Source organism: Diabrotica virgifera, chromosome 6 (assembly GCF_917563875.1).
Source record: "Diabrotica virgifera virgifera chromosome 6, PGI_DIABVI_V3a".
NCBI lineage: Eukaryota > Metazoa > Arthropoda > Insecta > Coleoptera > Chrysomelidae > Diabrotica > Diabrotica virgifera.
Genome location: NC_065448.1, coordinates 232,395,009 through 232,421,763, shown reverse-complemented (window position 1 = coordinate 232,421,763; position 26,755 = coordinate 232,395,009). Strand labels below are relative to the sequence as shown.

At 32.1% G+C, this 26,755-nt stretch overlaps 1 protein-coding gene across 7 annotated transcripts in view; it reads right to left on the bottom strand.

Annotated features, from left to right (window-relative positions):
* LOC114336678 (neprilysin-2-like) overlaps positions 1–24,555 on the bottom strand; it is a 132,638-nt gene extending 108,083 nt beyond the window's left edge. Inside the window, exons 1-3 of one of the 7 annotated variants that reach the window (XM_050653829.1) lie at positions 24,386–24,555; positions 17,798–18,261; positions 16,387–16,520 (exon numbers count right to left, since the gene is read on the bottom strand). In XM_050653829.1, the coding sequence (XP_050509786.1) occupies positions 16,387–16,520; positions 17,798–17,817 (154 nt within the window). In that variant the 5' untranslated portion in view covers positions 17,818–18,261; positions 24,386–24,555. The remainder of the gene's footprint in view (positions 1–16,386; positions 16,521–17,797; positions 18,262–24,385) is intronic. The other 6 variants (XM_050653830.1, XM_050653832.1, XM_050653831.1 and 3 more) reach the window with 6 other exon arrangements.
* Positions 24,556–26,755: the final 2,200 nt, after the last annotated feature.

Sequence of the window (26,755 nt, the reverse complement as noted above, 5' to 3'; positions counted from 1 at the left end):
AGCGAAATTACGCATTTTCTTATTTATATTTTTGGTCTTTCATTCTTATATCCTGAAGTTCGTAGCGATTTTTTTGCTATAAATTTGGCAGAAATTAAACCAGTCGATGAAAGAGTCACCCAATTTTGTGATTATCTTGTTGATAATTATATATCTGAAAATTCAACATTTCCTCCACTTCTTTGGACTGAGCACTCTTCATCCTTACAAAGAACCACAAACCCATGCGAAAGTGTTCATTCCAAGTATAATTCTTCTTTCTACTGCCCTCATCCCAACATTAATAATTTTATTGATATAATTTTACAATTTCAAATAAATACCTATATTAAAATGAATTCCGTTTCGACACCAAAAAAAAAAATGTTGCCGAAAGTAAAGCAAAAATAAATTTTCTAAATGAAAAAATTTTAGAATTAAGAGAATGTAAAAAAAATAGATTAGAATTTGTCAAAGTAGTATCATATAAATTTAGGAAAAATATTTTGTAATTTTATATTTCTATACACATTTTTTAATATTTTCCAAATAATTTTTTTGGTGATGTTATTTTTAATAAATCTATAAAATATGTACTTATTATGTTTTTGTATTTTCTGTTATAGTTATTAAGGTACCAAGGGTATTATAAGGATAATAACGCTTGAGGTCAATGGTGTCTATACCGAGGGCCTTTGGTCCGAGGGATATACGTTGACCGAAAGCGTTATTATCTGTAATACCCGCGGTGAATTCAACGTTTAATGTCCGACTAAATTATTTTTTATATGCAAAAAATTTGAGTGAATTTTGAATTAATTAGTTTTAAAATAAGTACAGTTACAAGCAATAGTCGTAACGTAATTGTGGTAACCAGTTTTACTTAGGTTGTTATTTGTCAACTTGACAGTATTTAACTAGCCATTTAAATTTACTGCCCTAGGGCGTTAGGGCGTTGTTTTTAAAAATAACGCCCTAGGGCATTATATCATACTTAACTGACTTCGAAATCATGTCATTATTTGTCAAATAATATATCAGTCGGACATTAAATTATGAATGTCCGACTGGTTTATTATTTGACAAATAATGACATTATTGCGAAGTCTATTAAGTACGATATAACGCCCAAGAGCGTGTTATTGAAAAATAACGCCCTAGGGCTTATTAAATTTAAATAACGAGTTAAATACTGTCAAGTTGACAAATAAAACTCTAAGTAAAACTATGGTTACCACAATTATGTTACGACTATTTCTGGTAAATGTACTTATTAAAAAACTAATTAATTCAAAAATCATGCAAATTTTTTGCATATAAAGAATAATTTAGTCGGATATTAAACGTTAAAGGCTCCACGGGTATTATAATAATAACGCTTTCGGTCAACGTATATACCTCGGGCCGAAGGCCCTCGGTCTATACACCATTGACCTCAAGCGTTATTATCCTTATTGCATAATAAGGATAATAGGATATTATCCTTATTGGATAATATCCTTGGTACCTTAATAACTATAATAACAAAAAATAATCGTTATTATAAAATATATTATAATGGTTATAAAACTAATTGTATATTATGTATAAGTAGTTAGTTGAAATTTATAAATACCGCCTAATGTGAATAATGTTTAATACATAAAGGTTGAAAATTAAATAACAAAATACCAATTTTGCCAAAAATTTACAAAGGGACGAAGATGTGGCAACGTTTCACCTTCACATAAAGATTAGAAGCATGTAATTTATTTAAAGCTTGGGAGGCAATTCATATGTGACCATTTTAGCGACAGGTAAGATACCCTTTTTCGGGAGGCATATCATATGCGGCCGAAAGAATACCCATGAACGAACATATAAAACACGCTGTAGTTTCCTGTCATTGTGTCACAAAGAAAATTCTCCAGTGTAAGTACAGGTATAACAACAATTATTACATGTACTTGCGCTGGCTAATTTTTTATATGACACGGTGACAGGAAAATACAGTGTGTTTTATATGTTCGTTCATGGGTATTCTTTCATTTTTCCGACTGTACATAAAGTAATAACAATTACTTCTACTTGATTTTTTGTTTCAAATGTTCCAAAATACAGCCGAACCGGCTTATTGGAATAGCCTTCGTGCAAAACAAAAGTATTTCTATAACCGGAATATTCTAACAAACGATCATTGGTGGCTATAGTAGAAAAGTGTGAGCGGCCGTGGAGTAACGGCATATTCGCTGGCCTCATACGCCAGTGCACGTGGGTTCGAGCCCTGCCAAAGACAAACCATTTTCATTTCCAATAATGACACGAGCCGTCTCACCGTGCCTCGAAGCTGTGGGTCCCTCTGGGCTAGTGTACATCGGCACTAGTTACTTGAAACAGGGTTAAATACGTAAATGGCGCCGGAACTGTCCGAAAGGATCTCCCCGGCAAAAATGCCATACGATATTATTATTATTAGTAGAAAAGTTTCCGGACCTCAAATTTCTATTCCTTAAACCGGGATATTTCTATAACTAGTATTCTAATAAGCGGGCTTGACTGTAGTTTAAAAAACTGAAGTTAAAAAAAATTGCAAAAAATAACATTATGTATAATGATAATGAAATTAGGGAGCGCAACAAAATACACCTGTATATTTTTGACCAGTGTTGGTTAAACAGTCTTCTATTATGGCCATCTAATGCCTTGCACTTCGTAACACACTACTCTAGGCTACTACATATGCAACACACAACACAATCATGAACAAAACTACGCAACAAAATACACCTGACACCTGTATATTTTTGACCAGTGTTGGATCAAAACAGTCTTCTATTATGGCCATGTAGTGCCTTGCACTTCGTATCTAAGTTATTAACACAACCTCTAGGCGGCTACATATGCAACACACAACACAATCATGAACAAAATTAAAAATTTAATTTTTTTAACAACCACACCTACGATACAGATTACAAAAAATTAACACAAAATAACACACAAAAAATAGTCAGAATTTTATACTCCTAGCGCAATAACATTATTTTCAAACAATGTTTTCAACAACAGTTTGCTATAGTCCATAAGATCAAGACCAATTACATAAACCCAAAAAAAATCAGGTTATAAAAGTTTTCCAGAATATTAATCTTTCTTTTTTTGTGAACTATTTCCGTAGTGAAATTCAAAACGTCAAAACATTATTGAAAATAATCAGCTAAGCGAAGTCTATCTAGAAGACCCTTGAATCGTTGCAGGAGAAGTTCGGACTTCTCTATGTAGTGAAACACCAATTTACCATAATACAAATTTATTACCCCACACACTCCACCCCGGAAGCAGTACAATGATATGTTACTCTAAAACTGTCTTCCTGATATGTTAACAGTTACAACGTATAAGAGCTAATTACTTTATTCAAGCTACATCTTGACTGAATGAATGTATGATACGAATGGCAATAACGAATGTTCTTTCTAATGGCAATATGCTTTTTGGGCCAGGCCACACACACTTTATGTTATTACAAAATATAAAAGAACAACGGTTTACGTTTCGTAATACCTATCTAAATTAACAGGCCCGCATATGCGTTAATATGATATACAGAGTGCTAAAAATATTGTTTAATCTTCGGATATGAAATATGAATATTTGAGATTAAATAATTAGTTAATTAAAACTCTAATTTTCATTACACCAATAATTGTGGCTAAATCCCATAAAAACATGATACTTAAACTAGATATGCCATAAGAAAACAGTTACAGAATCTTCCTGATACTGTGAGTTAAAATGGCAAAAACACTATAGGTACTCAATTGATCTTCGCATGAGTCAATTGAGGGGATGGGTACGAACTTTCGGCTTCAATGCTATTTAAATGGGATTGGTTTTTTTCGAATCCTGAGAAAACTAATAAGTATTTTTGAAAAATTTAAACGCAGAATAAAATATTACGGTATTACCGAGGGCTGAAAGTACCCGAGAACTTCTATAATGTTTATTTTATTAAGTTACAGGGGTGAAAATCTAAGATAAAATTTGGTGTGATATTTAATTTCAAATATCTCATTCAAAAGAAAGTTTTTATTCATTCTAAGGGACTTTCGGCCCTCGGTAATAAAGTAATCTTTCATTCTGCGTTTAAATTTTTCAAAATTATTTATTAGTTTTCTCAGGATTCGAAAAAGATGATTACATTTAAAATACATTAAAAATTTTGACAGGGGTCAAATGTTCCTTTCATCTTAAACGACAAAATCGAGAGCCGGTTAAAAAATTTAGAGGGGTAGGTACGTGTATCGTTTTGGGACAAATATTCAAAAAATTTCCAGCTTAAAATTGCATGGCTTGGCGGGCCAGTCCGGGCTTAATGAGATATTTATTAAAGGTTTACAAGCATTGTGCACAAAAATAAACATTTGAAAGCACAACAACCCAACATAAATCTAGTTCCCGTTATCTCATCAAACTCCTTTTGTTGTACATTAACCAAAATCATTGTTATCTACACGTGAGGGCTCGTCTTTCTTTAATCCACATCGCGTGTTGCTAATCTGGGGGATTAAAGTCAACTAAATTATCACGCCTCAACCTTAACCTATATTTAAGGTCACTAATCATTTCTAGCGGGAACACTTAATTGCCCCGAAAAACAATGTACATCTGGTCTGTTTACTTTCAAGCTGGTCAGTTTAACTGTCCATAAATTAATATTCTGTAGTAAGAGATGGTGGTTATTATTGGAATCAATTTAAAAATATTACGAAGTATTTTCATCATTTTTTTATAGGAAGTAATCAAATATAGTTGTTCCATTTTATCTTTGCCATGAGTCATAATTCATTTTCAAACAAGTTAAATCAAAACATAAAGTGAAAAGTACGTCGATGTGTAGTCAGTCTAAGAATAATTATGTTTGAAAATAAAAATTACAATAACGTATATAAAGACTAAAAGTTAAATAATTTGATCAACCAAATAAACAATTAAATATGAAATGTGGACCTATAGAAGAATTATGAGGGTTTTCTGGGTAGATAGAATTACGAACAACGAAGTACTAAGAAGAATAGGTAAAGAGAAGAAAGTTGAACTTGCAATTAAAGAGAGAAAACTACAGTATCTCGGACATGTGATGCGGGGCGAGAAGTATGGCATCCTGAGACTCATAATGCAAGGAAAGATAGATAGCAGAAGAAGCATCGGAAGAAGACGAATTTCATGGCTGAAGAACCTGCGAGAATGGTTTGGATGCAGCTCAAAACAACTATTTTGAGCTACTGCTTCAAAAATTAAAATAGCTATGATGATTGCCAACCTCCGTAGCGGAGATGGCACCTGAAGAAAAAAATAAACAATAAATTCAAATAATAACCTACAAATGCGCTAATGTCACTGTCACTTAAAATTATAAACGTCAAAATGTATAGTAAACAAGGTATCAACGACATGCCATATTGTTTATCCTTGTTTAACTTATTGTGTTTCTATGGACAAGTGGCTTAATTTTGCGATATTAGTTTGTGTGAGTAAACAAGAGACCTAGTGTAATACGTAACTAAAAGCAGACCTAAATTTGAATATTTTGGACTTATGCATTTTTCATAATAGGTCGACGATATACGGAAAATTTTATGGGTTTAGTATAAGCTCCCACTATTTAAACTAATTCTTCTCTTTTGTGTTTGAATTTTGTTAAAAACTGTGTATAACCATAGTTAACAAAATCGAGGTTTAAATGTACTTGCCTTGATGTTTGTAGGTAATAGCATTAGGTACTAACTGTAGGTCCAGCTTTGACTGATACATTAAATCCTGTGTATTTTGTGCAAAATTGGCTTGTTATTCACCTCTTTTTGGCAACCAAAGTGTGCTGCATTCTGCTAATGGATTTGCTACACCCAGGGCTGCTTTATTCATTAGGCAATATAGGCAGTTGCCTAGGGCGGCAAATTATGAGAGGGCGCCAAAAATACTGTACAAAAAAATATTTGTATATAAAAATTGAAATCGAAAAACATTTAAGTACAGTACATCCATGAATGGAATATAAGTGGGCATTCATTTCTAGAAAAACAAATTGCATTTTCACTATTCATTCAAAAAGAACAGAAGTTGTAAATTTAGGGATTATTGGGCCGTCGGCAGCACCGCAAAGGCGGCGGGCGCACTCTTCTATAAGTTTTTAAACTCAATCCTTTTGGGTTATTCGTTTTTGAAAATTTGCCATTTTCATTGAAAAATGTCGCCCTTTCGGACGGTTTTTTGCGAATACTTTAAAAATTATGAATCTAACGAAAAAAACTATATAAAACATTTTTGTAGCTTATGAAAAATCAAAGAGATTCGTTCCTTCATATGTCTTCTAGTGATAACATAAAAAGAGATATGGTAGGTGAAAAAACATTTTTTTTGTGCATGCTCAAATCGGTGTGTTCAACTTAATAACAGAGAAATGGTCGATTTTAAAGGTATAATGCTATCAATATCTTTTATAAGCACTGCCTGAAAAGACCTTTAAAACGATCGCAATCTAAAATTTCGATTACATTCAAACTAAGCGAGATATGGTGCAACAAAAAAGGATGATTGATTTATTTTAAGATAAAATGAAATGTATGTATATTTTAACCCCTCATCCGTCAGATTTAAATGCATCGTTTTGCTTCTACAATACCTTTTACTATAGTAATTAATGTTATACAGCCAGTTACAGGAAATTTGTCCTTTATGGATTTTAATATTGACCGTATGGTCAACTTGGCTCCTCAGTACATGCGCTTAGCCACTAAAAGATGCACTCTTAAATTGGATGTATGGTTCATCTCCCAATGCATAAACAACAATGGTTTTCCTAAATTTTGTAAAGTGAAGACTCTAGGAAATTTTCCAGTCAACCTAAAGGACACTTTTCAACTAAAAATTTTAAAAAAGGAGATTTGTAACCACTACAATAAGATCAACAACATAAACTGTAAACTCAAGGTAATATATGACTCTTTATTAGATACTATTGGTTTTGAAAACTTGTGTAGCTTTTTGAATGATGTTCAGGACAGATTGGACGGTGTAACCTCAATTAAATTTATTAGACTCTTGTAATTAATGGTATACAGCCAGTTACAGGAAATTTTTCCTTATGGATTTTACTATAGTTTTATTTCTATGTTCAACAGGTTGGACGGGTTTAAAATGTATGGTTTTTGAAAAAATAAGATCAAATTATAGAGAGCATTTGTAAATTTTTTTAAAAATCTTCCTTTTTATACATGTAACTCGAGAATGATAATGAGATACAATAATGAAAGAAAAATAAAATTGTTATCTAAAAGAAAACCCACATTTTTGTAAGGTATTTTTTTACGTATTTCTTATCACTTTCGAATTACATGGAGAAAAAGTAAGATTTTTAACGAAATTTAAAAATGTGCTCCATAATTTGATCTTATTCTTTTCAAAAACCATTCATTTTAAACCCGTCCAACTTTTTGAATATAGAAATAATACTATAGTAGAAGGAATTGTAGAAGGAAAATGATGCATTTATATTCTGGTGAATGAGGGGTTACATATACTTTTTTTTCTATATTTATACATACTTTCTCTTATTTTATACTCATTTTTCCTTAAAATACATTAGTCATAAGTTTTTTTGTACCATATCTCGCTTAGTTTGAATGTAACCGACATTTAACAGTTCCCGTTTTAAAGGTCTTTTCAAGCGCTAAAAAAGGTATTCGTAGCATTATACCCCTAATATCGACCATTTCTCTGTTATTTTAAGTTGAATACATCGATTTGAGCATGCACCAAACAAAAATCTTTTTTCACCTACCCTCTCTATTTTTATTAAAACTAGAAGATTTATGAAAAAATGAATCTCTCTGATTTTTCATAAACTACAAAAATGTTTTATATAGTTTTTTTTTCATTTGATGCACAATTTTTATGGTATTCTCAAAAAACCGTCTCCGAAAAGTGTCATTTTTCAATGAAAATGGCAAATTTTTAACCACAAATAACTCAAAAAGTATTGAGTTTTCAAAAAAATTTATAAAACAGTTTTTGCTTAGAATTAGGTTCTCTGGTTACTTCCGGTGTTGGTTTGATAAAAAAAATTTCCACCCCTGAGAACGGGTGGGAACCACCCCTAAGTTAAAAGCGCCATAGGATATAGGGTAGACTTTGTTTCTTGAGCTATTTCCTACTTACAGTGCAAATATCAAGTAAATTGATGCAGTAGGATGGAATTAGGAGCCAAATACCCTCATTGACTGTACTAATTTGGATATCATTGTGATATTATATGTGATCATATTGTGATTTGGATACCACAATAAAATCACCAATCACCAATAATTGACATATCTAAATATTTAAAGAAGAGTGGACTGAAATACATTTTCCCTAATTTTGATATTACTTTGCGCATATATTTGTGCCTCCAAGTTACCAAGCAACGTATCCGCTGAAAGGTCATTTTCGAAAATGTCAAGAATTGAAAATAGTTATGAAAATAATTTCCTATCAAGTATGACGGAAGAACTTCTTAACAATTTGTCGATTTTGTCCATAGAAAGTGACGTAACCAAGGCGATAAATTATGACGACATTATAGATGATTTTTCCAAAGAAAAATCAAGAAAGAAATCTGATGTGATCGAACTGGAATGATAATTTTTATGTGTTCTTATTTAAATAAAAAAATCTGCTTGCAATTTTTTTTCGCAAAAATGGTACATGCTTGAAGGGCGGCTACTAGAGAATTGCCTAGGGCGTCAATTGACCTAAACGCGGCCCTGGCTACACCCTACACCTTTCTCTTCATTTAGTAGGATGAGAGCGGTTTCTTTGATTTTTCCCTTTTTCATGTCTGTTTCCTTCATGAATATTGATGCATCTTTTCATTGTGGTATGATTTACATGTTTACATATCTGTGCTTTGTCGAAATCCCTGTGATTGATGTATGTTTCATGCTCTGAGTGTGTTGGTTATTTTAAACGTTGTTGTGAAAACGATTTCCGGAGTGGAGATAAAAGCTTCAAGTGTTTTTTAGGTAATAAACAAGACATAAAATAACAATCATAAAAGAAACATGCTACAAGACAACAGTTTTAAAACCTGATGAAAAGAACTAATATCTAACAAGAAAACACTAAAAACGTTTGTTTCCTATACTTCCACAAAATTTATTATAACTAGACTTAGGCAAATATGCATATTGCATATTTTGCATATTATGCATAAAAGATGCAAAAATATCCAATTTTGCATATTTTTATATAAATGTACATAAAGTGCATATAATTTGAAATTTTGGTTGTATATACTATATTTTTTTGTTAATATTTATTTATTTATTTATTTATTTATTGAAATATACATCCACCAGGTATAAACCCATAAAGGTGTACATAAGAAAACTACATACATTGACTGAACACTTGATGACAAAATATAAAATAAAATAAAGAATAACCAAAAATGTTTCTGTTGTGAATACAAATACACAATAATAAACAAAGACCTTAATAAAGAAAAATAACATGGCATCAATTCGATAAGCTATTGCGTATTTCGCGTTTAAAGATGTTAAAACTAAGAAAAAAAATGTCCACAGATCTTAAGTTATTGACACTTCTGCACATACTTTTTATCGGACAATAGAAATTATGTTGCGAATTAGGCACCGAAATATGAAAAGTTACACCTGAACGTGACACAGCTCGTGGTAAAGTCTACAAGACTAAGCAAAACATCGCTATTAATTAGGCAATTGACAATTTTGAAGATGAATATTAGGCCGTTTATTTCACGCTGCTTACGCAGTGAATGGAATCCAAACTCAGAAAGGAGTAAATTATAGCTATAGCCTCTAACCGGATATCTGTTATATTTTTTGAGGTAACAATATCTTAAGAATCTTTTTTGAACAGATTCAAGATTAGAGACAAGTTCTGCATGATTAGGATTCCATACCACGCTGCAGTAATTAAGTTTACTACTAACTAGTCCAAAATATAAACTACGCAAAGCTTCCACAGACGTTACATCTCTGCAGCTTCTAATAATATATCCTAAAGATTTGGTTGCTTTAGAGACCACGGTATTAATATGAGTTGAGAATGTTAATTTACTGTCAAATATAACACCAAGATCTTTAAACTCTGAGGTAGAAGACAGTAAAATGTTGTTGATCTTATAATCGAAATGTATGTTATTGATCTTTCGGGTATAGGACATTACTTTACATTTCTTTATATTTAAGGATAGTTGATTATCGAAACACCATTCATTGATGGCAGAGATATCCTGTTGAAGTTTAACGCAGTCGGAAATATGGTTAATTTTGCGAAATATTTTCATATCGTCCGCGTACAACAGTGTTTCAGAGTCTACGATGGAGCAGATATCATTAACAAAAAGGAGAAATAATAAGGGACCCAGATTTGACCCCTGAGGTACTCCAGACGTGGCAACAAAACGAAAAGATCGAAAGCCTTGATATTCTACGAACAAACTCCTATCAGTTAAATATGATTTCAGTAATATTTGAAAGTTATTGGAAATTCCAAACTGATCTAATTTTGTTAGCAATTTATTGTGTGAGACTCGGTCAAATGCTTTACTGAAATCAGTGTATATGACGTCCACCTGTTGTCTTGAATCTAAAGCTGACGAAACATATTCTGTAAATATACAAAGATTTGTTGCCGTACTCCGAGCATTCACAAAACCATGTTGACTGCTGGTAATCAAACAACGCACATGAGCATACAAGTAATCTGTCAAGATAATTTCGAACAATTTAGAGAATGCTGATATAAGAGCGATAGGTCGATAGTTAGATATATCAGAGTTTGAACCTGATTTAAAAATAGGACCAATTCTTGTATTTTTCCACGCAGCTGGAAATGTTGTTGTCTTAAGAATGAGGTTAAAAATTACAACAAGTGGTTCTATGAATGACTCGACGTGACATTTAAGTATCGAAACAGGAAAATTATCAGGACCGCAGGAAAATTTATTTTTTAATTTCTTTGCACCTTCTATAATATCGTTACTGGTAATTTTACCGATATTAAAGTAAGAACTTGGATTATAATTAAAATAAGATGTAACAGAAGGAGAGCTATTACTATCAGAAATATAAACACTCTTAAAGAAGTTTGCAAATGCGTTTACTATATCTTGACTCGTGGTAAACTTATCACTACCGTATTTCATCAGACCAGGTATCCGTGATTTATTATTTTTGGCATTAACAAAGTTCCAAAATTGTCTCGCATCTGACTTAAAAGAATTTTGGGATCTTTCAATAAATTTTTTATATTCTAGTTGTATTTCTAATTTAATAGTTCTCCTGAGATCTTTAGCTCGTTGGAGGTAAAAACAATATTTACTTCGTCTATACATTCTCAGATAATGATGTTTACGTTTAACTTTGGCGATTATTTCAGATGTAAACCATGCTGGATATCTTTGAGATCTAGTTGAACTAAGTGGAACACATTTATCTATAATTTCTTGGAGAGACAAACTAAACGAATCTACAGCAGAATCTACATCTGAAAAATGTTTTAAATGACTCCAGTCCATTTCGGTTAAAAGTTTATTAAATTTATTTACGTTATATTTTCTAAAATTAAGACGTTTCTGATTCGGAACAAAATATTCATCTTCTTTGACTTCATACGGAAAATAACAAGTTAAAGCAGGATGATGATAATCAATAGGAACTAAGGCATTGACTTCAGGTGTAACTTCGCAACTAAAAACTGACGGTGTTACAATCAAATCTAATATCTTTCCATGTATATTTTTTATTTTGTTACATTGTACAGAATCTGTATAGTTTAATAGTTGAACAAATCTATTAATTAAAGGAGTTATTTGACTATTATTAACATAATATGCCGCAAGATCTGTTAAATTAAAATCTCCAATCAAAACGACCTCATGAGTTTCATGGAAAGTTTCAATATAGTCAAAAAAATCAGAATACTCACTAAATGTCACGTTAGGTGGGATATAAACTGTTATAAAGAAGATTGGTTTGATATTGGTTTTGAAAACTTTAACACATAAAACATCAATTTTTTCTATAGGAAACACTACACTATGTTGTTCTGAATGACACACGTTATTATTTACAGCAAAAATCACTCCTCCTCCAAACTTGCCAAAACTTCGATCTTTACGATAAACTGTGTAGGTGTCTTCAGGAAATAGTTCACTACTGCGTACTCCATCCCGAAGCCAAGATTCTGTGATTGCAATAATGTGATATTGTGATATTAGGACATTTTGAAAAAATATAGTTGTTTTCGAATTTAGACCGCGACAGTTTTGATAGTATACAAAAAGGCTGTCATTATTTTTCGGTGATCCAGTGGATGATACTACAGGTTTTTTGAGACAATAAATGGTAGATTATTTTTGTATTTTATAATCAAATTTTTTTCACCTGCTGCCAAACGATCGCTAAGTTCCTTTTTGATTTTTGAAGTATACTCACGTTGCATAACAGTTTGATCTGACCTCATATATATATTCTTATAACAGTCTAATGATTTGAGTTTGGGATTTAGCTTTAAAAAATTAGTCACTTGATTACTATTCGGAAACGTAACTTTAATTGGACGACATTTATTTGAGTTGGCTGACGGTTGTAGACCTAAACGGGAAACATGTAAACCATTTAATTGCGGATTTCGATTCATTGATATAGCTGTAAACATATTTTCAATATAAGCTTGCAAATGAATTTCAGTTTCAGGAACACCAAATATTAAAATATTACTTTCTTTTCTTTTAATTTGGTTCAACTCTGTCGTTATTTTTATCATATCGAAGGAATCCCCTTTTTTGTTTAAGTCAATTAGGCTTGCCTTAATTGTCTGTATTTCGACTTCGTGGTCAGTTTTTATTTTTGTTATTTCAGTTTTTAGGTCGTCGATCTTTTTCTCATAAACATCAAGTTTGCTATTCAAAATTTGCACTACACCAGCAGAAACACTATCGACGATGGATTTAATAAAAGTTTGATCTTGACAAAGTTGTTTAATAGATACGTCGGCCGCACTTCTTATTTCAAGTTGCTGTTCCCTGGTTAATGGCATTTTTTTACAAGGAAACGATGCTGATTGTCGAAAAAGAAAAAATTAAGTGAAAATTTAGTAGATACTTTTAACTTTGTTAGAAGAAGATTGAAAAAGTTCGAATAATAATATATTAACAACACTTGGTTAATTAACAGTAACACAGCAGGTCAACATACGTGTTCACTCAACGGCGGTCGAACTACTACGTTGTGATATGTAACAAATAGCTTAGAAATCGCAATATTTAATATTGTTTTATAATCTCTTGGTATTCAAATTTTTGGTATGGGCCATTCCACGAACATACGCCTATTTTGGATTACTTCGACAACGAATATTTTACTGTGCAACATAAGAAGTACGAAAGTAAATGGCGCTAATAATTATTCCAATAAACAACAATGTAATTTTCAATTTACTTTCGTTTTTCTTATTTTGCGCAGTAAAATATTCGTTGTCGAAGTAATCCAAAACAGGCGTATGTTCGTGGAATAGGTAAGATAGCGGCTTATACATAATTTTGTCACGTTTTGTCCTTGAGACAAGGGTTCCAAAATCTGCCAGTTTATATCACTAGGTAAAAATTTTTAGTTTGACGGTCCTTTTCACTTTTGTTGTAAAATAAGCTGTGGACACCTGTGTTCAGTGTCATTCATAAAATAAAACTATAGTTTCGTTCAGAAAATTATGTATTACCCAATTGGATTCCTCCAAATTATCATTGTTAGACAGTATATTTTTAATAAAAGAATTTGAATCATTGTGTCAAAACGTTAAAAGTAATACATATTCGAAAGAAAAATTTTCAAAGATTTTCCAACAACTATGGAAAAAACAGTGGTTACCGGGTTCTTTCTGAAGTGGTTCAAGTAGTAGCTTGGACATTTTCCGAACCACTTAATTTAGTGCCAACTATTATGGTGAATTTGAAAAATGCCCCAGTTACATCAGTTGATGTCGAAAAAAGTTTTTCTCTGTACTCAGATAGAATCCATATGTTTCTGTTAGAAAAAAAAACAACATTTGATAATTTTGTTGTTACCACAATTCGAAATAATATCATTTATTTGTTAAAGGACATTGCACACATCTTATGGAAAATATAATGTCACTCAAATTCAATAAAATTTATACGAATAGATTCGTTTTAAATTACCGGTCAAATCTTATCATTGCGCCAACTCTTAATTATGATTAATTACGGCGCAAATTGCAATTAAAGTTTATCGAAATCAAATTTTTTAGTCAGTAAAAGTGTCAGTTACAATTACTATTGCTCTGGGTGCTATTCAAAAGAGCTTAAACCCCGCTGGGCCTCCGCTGGGCCTAAGCGGGTTAGTAAAACTCATCCGCTGATTGATGGAGTACCGACAATTTGGGTATTATAAAATATTTTTTCTCTCTCTAACTTATGTACGTATCCATTTGATTTCAGATTTATTTATATCAATTTCTGCTCTTATTATTGAAAATATGGAGTTGGCGCAATGATAAGATTTGACCGTTAATTTAAAACGAATCTATTCGTATAAATTTTATTGAATTTGATTGACATTATATTTTCCATAAGCTTAGTTTATAAAATACATACACATGTTAATTTGTTAATTAATAATACAACATGTGAAGATATTTTAAATATTTTTGTAAATTAAAAAATGTTGTAAATATTTTTTATAACATGCATATTTTCTGGATAAACTTGCATATTTTTGGGTAAAATACTGCATATTTATGCGCATATTTCATACCTTTTTATTTGCATATTTGCCTAAGTCTAATTATAACTATGTGACTACAGCTGTTTCGGCAAAGTGCCTTTCTCAAGTGATTTAGTTTACTATGTGTTTGCCTTTTTAAAGTCTTTAACTGGAGAGATTGAGGAGAACTGTTTCGAGGCAAGCTGTTTTTCTCGCGTTGGTCATTCAGAATTATGTGTGCATTTTTTAATTTATTAATTTCCATAGATTCTAATAAAGATAGCTTAAGGCCTTTACTTTGAATATGCAGAATTTAAAACTCTTCATTAAAAGAATGATTATGATCTAGAAGGTGAAGTGCGTATATAGAAGTGCCTGTTTTTCTATTGTTGAAAGCCCTTTTGTGTTCTGCTATCCGTTTGTCAAAGATTATGCCAGTTTGACCGATGTAAGTTTTCGGACAGTCACCACAAGTTAGTTTGTAGACACCACTCTTTCGTTGTTTTCTCTTTCGGCTCTTATTGTTACGGCGAACTCATGTTTGTTATATCATAAACCTACCCATACTGACACAACTATACACAATTCATCATCCCACCCCACACAACACAAATTAGCAGCCTACCATAGCATGATAGATAGACTGACAGAAATTTCCATGTCAAAAAATAACTTCGAAATAGAACTGAACATCATTTTTTTTTAACAAAACGGTTAAAGAGACAGACACCATTAGATTTACCGCACAGACATTAACATTGTTACAGCAGCTAAGTTAGTATATTTATGTAATACAGTAATTTAATATTATCTCTATAGAGATGTGTGGCGCTGGTCACAATCTCTCTTCATGTCATTATTTCTCAGATAAAATGTGCCTATTGTTATATGTTATAACAGATTGCCTAATAAACATATGAAAAAAAACCTTTGACAAACGGATAGCAGAACACAAAAGGGCTTTCAACAATAGAAAAACAGACACTTCTACATACGCACTTCACCTTCTAGATCATAATCATTTTTTAATGAAGGATTCAAAATAAAGGCCTTAAGCTATCTTTATTAGAATCTATGGAAATTAATATATTAAAAAATACAGATATAATTCTGAATGACCAACTCGAGACAAACAGCTCCCCACTCATCAACCTCTTCAGTTAAAGACCTTAAAAAGGCAAACACATAGTAAACTAAATCACTTGAGAAAGGCACTCTGCCGAAACAGGAGTAGTCACATAGTTTGATAGTTATAATAAATTTTGTGGAAGTATAGAAAACAAACGTTTTCAGTGTTTTATTGTTAGATAAAATGAACTTCCATCAAGTAACGGTCGAATCAATCAATAAACTAATATCTGATCAATTAGAATCCAATTTCGAATTTTAAAATTTTATTTACATAGTTATATTTGACTTACATAGCTGCTGTATAGTCCTGATAGTAGAGAATGTAGGCAATTATCAAATGACGAAAATTTAAGGCTACTATTATAAAATGACTTCCTTAACTCTTAATTACTAACACCGCCTCACAGACGGTATCTATGATATATAAGAAAAAATTGAAAGGGTACACTCAGCAAAAAATTAGCATCAAAAGCTAATATGGTATTACCTGAAAATCCTAGGTAGAAGAGTCCAGCTACTAGTAAAACAAGTCCAACGACACATACAGCAATTATTACCTTTCTCTTTTTATTCCTACTACAACCATGTTCGCTGGCTTCGGCAGAAGATGGTAGAATTGCCCTGAAATATAAGAATATTAAATTAAATTAAATTAAATTAAGAAAGAAAAAGTACAACGCGGAAGAGCAAGAGAAAGATATCTAACAGAGGGAGCAGGCCAAAAATGAAGACTATGGGAAAATAAAATAAACAGAAATAATCTTATGGCAATCCGTAGAGAAGTAAGACAAGAAGATGTTATATCCCCAAAACTCTTTACCTTAACTCTGGAAGACGTCTTCTTGAAAGAACTTGAATGGGAAGACACGGGTAACAACATAAACGGAAATAATCTCAATCACCTCAGATATTGCGATGCTGTTCTTATTACAATCCACCAAGAAAAACTAGCCACAATGCTGACTCATCTAGCACACGCACCAGAGATGATAGGAATAAAAATGAACACGCGTAAAAAAATCATGAGAAATACAAATGACAAAATAAATATAAATGTAAATAACGTAAATATTGTAAAATAATCAAGGTTACTAAAGAGAACCAAACACCTGAAGTACAAAGAAGAATCAGGTTAGCGTGGCCAACGTTTGGAAAGTTAAGGTGGATACTAAAAAGGACAATGATACAACAGTACCTTCAAACACGTGTATTTCATCAGTGCGCCATTCCTGTTCTGACGTATGGCTCAGAAGCATGGACATTAGCAAAGGCCAACATAATAAAAATAGAAATAAGTCAAAGAAAAATGGATAGATGCATGTTAAGAATAAAAGTAAAAAATGTAACAGAACACACAACAGGGTTAAAGTGAAGATTTGCGGGTCACAATGTGAGACAGGAAGAAAAAGATGGAATGCTAAAATACAAAATTGGCGACCGTGGACAGGAAGAAGAGGAATACCTCAAATGTGAAGGAAGGACAATATTGTAAAAGCTGAAGGAACTCACTGGAAAAGCGCAGCCAAGGGCATACAGCTATGGAAAGATTTGTGGAAGGCGGCGTTTTGTCCAAATTTGGAAAGAAATGGGCTGAAGAAGAAGAAGAAATAGAAGTTAACAAAGAAAACGTACAACGCCGAAAAGCAAGAGAAATATATCCCACATCTATCCCATATCTATCTACAGAGATAGTGGAACTGGATATCAGAATCCAGTTATAAAGGACAAACAAGCAAAAAAGTAGATGTATACAATTAAAGAAAGTTTTGTAAATAAAGATAATAAACAAAGTGTTAAACTTTTACAAATTATTTAATAATATTAATATTAGTAATGCCCTGGTAAACAAAATTTCTAAAACTTTAAACAAGAAGTTTGCGCAATAAAGATCTACTCACCCATTTTTCAAATTTTGCATATTATTACACCGTAACACTACCGCCACAACTATTTAGATTCCCCGGTTGACTGAACTTAGGTGCGAAGTATGTGCTCTTCGAGTTTCTCGGAGATAAGTAGATTCTTTGAAGTAACTACTATAATAATTAATGATACAACGAGAAGCCACAACAAGAGGAACGCCAGGTGGCGGGTCGAGGGGAAACGACCAGACGTAAGTGCAATTAAATTTTCAGTGTTATCAGAAACAGGAAAGTACCCGTATGGTGTTTTTATGGTGTTGGATCTAATAATTTGCTGTTGATATTTTCTTAAGACAAAAATATAATAAAGTGCGAACTGTAGGCAACAAAATTTTTAACACAACTGTACACAAATTTGTTATTTTTTTTTGGGAATAACCCACAATTTTACTTAAAAATAAGTTTATTTTGACGTTTAGATTTCCAGTTCGGAAATTGTTCTCAAAATAAAAAAGATTAATAAAAATAAGACTAACAGTGAAAAGGATTACAGGAGCGAAAAAATTCAAAAAGTTAAGATTGATGGAGCAAAGATGTCAAGTAATACCATAAAACAAGACATAACCAGTACACCAGAACAAAAAGTTAAGTTGGCATCAAGCAAAGAGAAAAGTACTGAGGAAAAATATACTAAAGATCGCTCAAAAACAAAATTACGTGCAGTAAAACAAGGCGAAAACAAAGTTTTATGACAGTAGAAATACTGAGGCTTATGGAGCAAAAAAAAAAGAATTCAGAAACAAAAATAAAAAATATTAAAGCAATAATTACCAAGCAAAAGATATTCTTACGGTGTCTGTTCGTTCCTGATGTTGGTGATCAGAAAGACTTTTCTAATGTTGTTCTGAAGCTATTTCCTTGTTGCATTTTTATAATCAACTATTTCTAATGGGAATAAGCCACAATTTTATCAAAAAAATAATTTTATTAACATCTATCCGAGAAACTTAAAACAATTGGAAATAAATTCAACATTTCAACATCATTCCAAACAACAAACACATTGAGATCTATTCTATCTAAAACTAAACCTAACAATGGACAAGAAAGAACAAAGAATTGCATTTATAAAATACCTTGTGAATGCGAACAATTTTATTTAGGTGAAACATCAAGACCATTAAACGTTAGAATAAGTGAACATCAGTCTTATATTAAAAATAGAGAATTTGATAGATCTCAAATATGTCAACACGCATGGGATAATGAACATAGAGTTCAGTGGAGAGATTCAAGTATAGTGCTGAAAGAATCAGATGGTAAAAAGAGAAAAATCAAAGAAGCGGCTCTAATTATGCTAAATGAAACCAATTGTGTCGCAAATTCCTCGGTAGAATGCAGTAGGATGTGGTTACCCATACTGAAAGAGGAAGTCAATAGAAAGAAAATACCACGATTAGTAAGTCAATAACATATCGAGTTAGTACAAATTTTATATTTTAGTCTTACTTATTGTATATCTATGTATTATTAATATTATTTATAATTTAAACATATTAAAGTCAGAATTTGGTAGTAGTTTTTTGAAGGTAAATTAAATGTAAGACCAAATACTTACGATGTCGGGATAGTATCACGAGGTTTTTTCCTGGTTTTCCCTCGTGATTTACTATGGAATTTCTAACGCGAGAATTTTACCGTCATCGTTGCATTTGGTTGTCCTTTTAAAGACAGATCACATGCTATGATTTTTTTGTGACGGATATTCTTGAGTTGGGATTGATTTCATGTAATCGAATGAACTATCTTTTAGTAAAGTCGTCCCAGGAACGCAACTCAAATATTGGCGATATCATTTTAAAGTCTTCTACTTTAAAATGTATAGTATATGTCTGAATTGCCAATATAAATGAGTCAGATTAAATAAATTATTAGAAGAATTTTTTTACTTAGCAACAACATTTTTGTTTATTCTAGTAGTATTTTGTATTTTGACAACGAAACCCGATTTGGGCTTCGAAACGTTAATAAAATCATTTTTTTTGTAAAATTTTTGCTTATTCCCATTAAAAATAGTTGATTAAGACTTTCCTAACTTTGCAGATTGCTATTCGTAGTAGTCTGATTATAATTATAGATGCAATAAACCCTTTCTCAGATTTTGAAGCCAAGATATTCTTCTTCTCCCGTTTTCTCTCTTTCAAAATGCCTTGCCCTGAAGAATGGTTTGCAACAAGCCATATAGCAGTTTTTTGCTTCCTCACAATATAGCAAGATATTTTAACTTGTGCTCATTGATTGTGTTATCTAATAATCTCACCTTCCTTGCTCATTCTACGTAGGACCTTAATATTAGTGACACGATTTACCCATGAGAGTTATTAAAATGCGTCTTTAACACCACATCTCGAAGGTCTCGAGGTTTCAGAAAGAAGCTTCAGAAAATTCCCAGGTCTCTACACTATATAACAACTTAAAAAATACCAAGCATCACATGATAAAGATTTTGGTACCAAGTGGTAAACGGTGATTTATGACAGGCAAAAGATTAGACATGCGAAAACATAATTTGATAGATACAAATGCAGTGATATTGAACACGATGAAAAGAAACATGATACATTTCACCTACACAGAAATTAAAAGAGATCGTCGAAATGAATAGTTAAAAGAAAGGAAAACTGAATTATTTTTGAACCAATTGAATTAAACCAATTTCTTAGTATTTGAAGCCAAGGTATTCTTCTTCCCCCTGGTCCTATTTTGTTATTAGTACAAGTGTTATTCCAGAGATGCAGAGACGTCAATTTTGACGTAAACGCATGTCTGGTTGATTACGAGGAGCACAATTACTAAATGAAGCAGAAATTAATAGCCATGATATGAAAATAATTAGAAACATGTACTAGAATCAGACCGCAAAGCTCAGAGTTCAGAGTGAGCACTCCAAATGTGTGAAAACCATGCGTGAAGGGAGGCAAGGCTGTTTTTTGTCTCTCCTAATTGTCAATCTCGACTCTAAAAGAATATTTATCGAAAGTGGAAAAGGTATTCCTTTACACGAAAATGATAAACGGGTACCGGCTAAACATCTAAACAATATCAGATATGCAGATGACGCCATAGTATTTTCGGACATCCTAAAAGTCCTTATAAACAAAATCACATACTCGAGTCAACAATACGCACTCACTATAACTTTAAAATAGGCAAAGCTTAAAAAAATTAGCAAGAAAAATGTAGCAGAAGGTCAATTCTACGTCAAAGAAACCCCAGTAGAAAAAATAACGCACTGTAACTACCTTGGCACCATAATAGATGAAGAATCGATCAACAACTAGGAGAGAAAACGTTTGTTTTCTATACTTCCATAAAATTTATTATAACTATGTGACTACAGCTGTTTCGGCAGAGTGCCATTCTCAAGTGATTTAGTTTACTATGTGTTTACCTTTTTAAAGGCTTTAACTGAAGAGGCTGAGGAGTGGGGAGTTGTTTGTCTCGAGTTGGTCATTCAGAAATATATCTGTATTTTTTAATTTATTAATTTCCATAGATTCTAATAAAGATAGCTTAAGGATTTTATTTTGAATATGCAGAATTTGAAACTCTCCATTAACCCGGCACCTGCCACGTGGGGTGCTACCAGCACCCCATAACACATTTTCATCAAATATTTGGTATTTCAAATTTGTTAACCGTCCTGTGCGTCATAGTAGCTTTCAATAATATTATATAGCATTGATCTGTTTGTGTTTGAAGTGGTTATTTAGTGTCATTCTGAAATTGTAGCTCTAAATTCGAATTGGGGTGTCATCATCTGGCAGTAAATTTTTTTTATGTTTTTGATAAACAGGTCAGATTTACATTTTTTTATTGTAATAACTGATCTAAATTATTAATATATTCTCTATACTCAATAAATCTTAATTTTCTTAGATATTTTACATCACTTCATTTATTATAGGTTGGTACTTGCTAATTTGCTTATAACAACTTTTTAATTTTATTTTTTAACTTTTATAATATATTAGTAGCTAATAAGTTAATAAAACATGTTTTTTTTATATTCTTGTGTAACTCAACACATTATTTTGTTTATAAACAAGTAGATCATAGAAAATTTTTAAGGGGTGCTGTGAGCACCCCACGTGGTAGTTGATGCCTTGCAAAGCCACGTGGCAGGTGCCGGGTTAAAAGAATGATTATGATCTAGAATCTAGAAGGTAAAGTGCGTATGTAGAAGTGTCTGTTTTTCTATTGTTGAAAGCCCTTTTGTGTTCTGCTATCCGTTTGTCAAAGGTTCTGCCAGTTTGACCGATGTAAGTTTTCGGACAGTCACCACAAGTTAGTTTTTAGACACCACTCTGTAGTTGTTTTCTCTTTCGGCTCTTATTGTTCCTAATATATTTGCTTAAGTTTTTGTTAGTTCTGAAAACTGGTGACATTGCTTTTTTATGTATCTGGCTATTTTTGTTGTTATTTTGCCAGTATATGTGATAGAGCAGAAGGTACTGGGTTCTTTCTGTGGTGGTGGATAGAATAATTTCAGGGCTTTCTTATGGAGTTTTTGGTTTAAAATTTTATTAATTGTTTGTTCGTTATAGCTATTGTTTACTGCTATTTGTTTGATGATGTTCAGTTCTATTTCGAAGTTATTTTTTGACATGGGAATTTCTGTCAGTCTATGTATCATGCTATGATAGGCTACTAATTTGTGTTGTGTAGGATGGGATGATCAATTGTGTATAGTTGTGTCAGTATGGGTAGGTTTATGATATACAGGGAACTCATGTTTGTTGTGTAGTCTGGTAATTGTTACATCTAGAAAGTTTATAAAATTATTCTGTTCTGTTTCGAATGTAATATTACTATGAAGTGAATTAATGTATGATAGAAATTTGTCAAGTTGCCTGTTAGTTCCTGTAAAGCTACAGAGTGGTGTCTACAAACTAACTTGTGGTGACTGTCCGAAAACTTACATCGGTCAAACTGGCAAAACCTTTGACAAACGGATAGCAGAACACAAAAGGGCTTTCAGCGATAGAAAAACAGACACTTCTACATACGCACTTCACCTTATAGATCATAATCATTCTTTTAATGAAGAATTTCAAATTCTGCATACCAAATTCAAAATAAAGGCCTTAAGCTATCTTTTTTTAAATTTATGGAAATTAATAAATTAAAAAATACAGATATAATTCTGAATGACCAACTTGAGACAAACAGCTTCCCACTCCTCAACCTCTTCAGTGAAATACTTTAAAAAGGCAAACACATAGTAAACTAAATCACTTGAGAAAGGCACTCTGCCGAAAAAGCTGTAGTCACATAGTTATAATAAATTTTGTGGAAGTATAGATAACAAACGTTTTCAGTGTTTAATTGTTAGATAAAATGAACTTCCATCAAGTAACGGTCGAATCCATCAATTAACTAGGAGAGAGCGCCAGGAAAAGCTAGATTTGCCTTCAAACTTCTTCCAGGGCCTTAACCTCTCTCTTGAAATAAAAGCAAGAATGACGCGATACTACGTTCTCTTCGTCTTTTTTACGGTATTGAATAGTGGAACTTGAGCGAAGATAGGTGCAGAGATTGGAAACATCTGAGACCGTGGACTGACCAATCCATAAATGAAGGGGTTCTCAGAAAAATGAAGAAGAACCAAGAGGTACTGACTACCATGAAATATCGAAAATTAAAACAAAACTTCGACACATTATGCGAAATGAATCCAGATATGCCCTCCTGCAAGTCATTCTGCAAGGAAAATATTTGGAAAGCGATGTCCAGAATGAAAAAACATCCTGCTTAAACAACCTCAACTTGGTTCAACACAATATTTGTAACGGTTTTTGAGACGAATTTGAAATGGTTATGGCTACCTTTATTAGTGGACTTTATACAGAAAAAATTAAAGAAGCAGCTGGCATATACAAGAAAAAAGTATTGGAAACATATTGGACACAGTTAATAAAATAATAAAATCAATGGGAAAACCCCAATAGTTGGCTGTATACCATAGTTTAAAGAACTCATACAGAAGTAAAAACTTCAAGTTGTATACTGGTATAAAATCGCTAATTAAAAACGTTTTCGTTCTAATTCAGAACATATTCAGTGTCTAGAATGAAGAGTTTCCACGTTAGATTAAAGCCAAAAGTTAAAATTGCGACTGTTAATAAGAAAAAAAAACGTTGTTGTTTTTTTTTCTTATTACCAGTCACAATTTTAACTTTTTGCTTTATTCTAACATGGAAATACTTCATTCTAGTCATTGAAGATGTTCTGAATTAGAACGAAAACGTTTTGCACTCCTTTTGGATGACATTTTATAGAGCTTTTAATAAACGATTTTATACAACTTAAAGTTTTTACTTCTGTATGAATTTTTTAATAAAATAATAGTCGAAAATGCGGAAAAAATAAAGAGATGTGAATCATATACGAAAGACTTATTTGAAGACGACGAAAAAAATAAAAACAATAGAACCAAAAAGAAGAAACGAACCTGCAATTACCAAAGGGAAAATTGTTGGCTGATTATTCAGGAGAATAAAAGCCAATAAGAACAAGAAGGGAAAAAACAAAAACAAGCAAATTGATCAATATTCAAAATACTCTTTTAAAATTTGGTCAACAGGTACACTTCGAGGCAGTCCGACACTGTACACTGATTATTATTCGCGTAGGTGCAAATGACGATCACTACCAATTAACTCATTAAGATCTCAATTATTTAAGAGTTGAATTACACCAAAACACCTTAACACAGACACGTAGTGACTAAACTAAACCATTTCTTTTTAATATTTAGCAGGAGATTTGATGTACGTGTTATAATTTTTCTAAAAATAAACCTTGTGAGTTGTGCAGCGAGCATGGAGCCAACCAACTGTTTTATTTATATATAGTTTATCGGCCAATATTAGGTTATGTACTTGAATATTATGGGTATTCAATGGCAAATAGTACACCGGGTGTTTTCTTCATAATAGTAAGCAACGCCTATTTTTTTTACCATATGGCATACAATGCGGAAAGGAAGCGGCGAATTAGAAAACAAAAATCTTAAGCCTCAGATATTCAGGGAGCGAAAGACAAGGGCAATATGGAGTAGCATTTATGATACTCAGAGATGTAAGGCAAAATACTACAATTTCGACCGATAAGTAACAGACTTGCATACTTGCGCATAGAAGCAAAACCAAGCAATATGTCATTACTAAACGTATATGCTACAGAAAATGCGAACAGAGAAAAAAAAAAGAAAAATGGTATGACGATATAGAGGAAGAAACAGAAAAGATAACCAAAGAGAACACGATCATGGTACTGGGAGACTTCAATACCCAAATAGGGAAAGATCAATACACATAAATTGTAGCATTAAGATACACAATACATAAAAGGACAAATGACAATGGGCAAGGATTATGCAACCTAGCAACAAGAACATATATGGTCATAAGTAGTACAAAGTTCCCACATTATGACAAACACAAAGTAACATGGATATAACCAGATCAGTAAACTAAATCTCAGATAGATCATATTTTGATAAACAGGCGGAGACAGTCATCAGTTAAGGACGTAAGATCCTACAAAGGAGCCTGTGCTGACTCAGACCATTTCATGGTAACAGCAAAAATAAAGCAAAAAACATGCAGGAGTAGAAATAAAAGCAAACAAACAAAATGGGACGCTGAAGAACTAAAAGAAGAGCAAGTAAGAAGGAAATATCAGAAAGAACTGGAAAAATATCTAATAATGGATGACAATCAAGAATGTGTTGATGCGAAACGGGAGTGTAACTGCATAAAAGACGCCATACAGGAAGCATCAGAAAAATCAATTGGCAAAAAGAAGAAGGAGAAGAAAAAAGAATGGTACAATATCGAATGTCAACAAATTATGGAAAAAAGTGAAAGCGAGCTTAAAATGGATAAGAACGAACACGGCAGAAGACAGAAAAAACTACGAATGACTGAGAAATGAAGGCAAAAAAATAAACAAAAAACAAAAACGACAATGGATAGATTTACAGATTCAGGAAATAGAGAACGAAAAATATATAACAGAAATTCAAATAAATTCTATAATAAAATAAAAGAAAACAATACAACATTTAAAGGTAAACTAAAAGGAATAAAAAACAAACAAGGTAAAATTGTAGACGAAGAGAAACAATATACAGAAATATGGACAAGTCACTTTAAAGACTTACTAATTGAACCAGTTATAAATGATGAAATAGAAGACGAGGACGAAGAAGAAACGATCACACAGGAACCAACATTAGAAAAAGTGAAAAACATTATAATAAAGGGGAATAATGGCAAGGCACCTGGGAAGGACGGAATAAATCTAGAACTAATAAAATACGGAGGGGACATATTGCATGAGAAAATACATGAATTGATTTAAAAAATATGGAGAGAGGAGACAATGCCGAACGAGTGGGAAATTGGACAGATTATAACGATCCATAAAAAGGGAGACCATCACGAGTGTAAGAACTACAGAGGTATTACACTATTAAATGTTGCATATAAAATATAATCGTCAATAATATATAAAAAGTTAACGGATGAAACAAAAAATATTATAGGACAATACCAATGCGGCTTCGTAAAAGGCAGATCAACAACAGATATAATACATACCATTAAACCAATCATGGAAAAAGCACACGAAGCCTTTGACTCAATAAAGAGAAAGGAAATAATGAAAGCACTAAAATATCAAGGAGTAGGTAAAAAATTAAGAAATCTAATAAAAATGTCAATGAACAAATCAGAAATCAGTATTATAACACAAAAAGGGGGAACAGAAGAGTTCGAAATAAATAAACGAGTGAGACAAGATGACTCACTATCAGCAACACTATTTAACCTGACAGTAGATTTTGTGTTAAGAAAGATCCGCAAGGAAAACCTAAGAGCATCAGGTTACCAACTAATCTCCAATGCAGATGATATAGCGATAGTA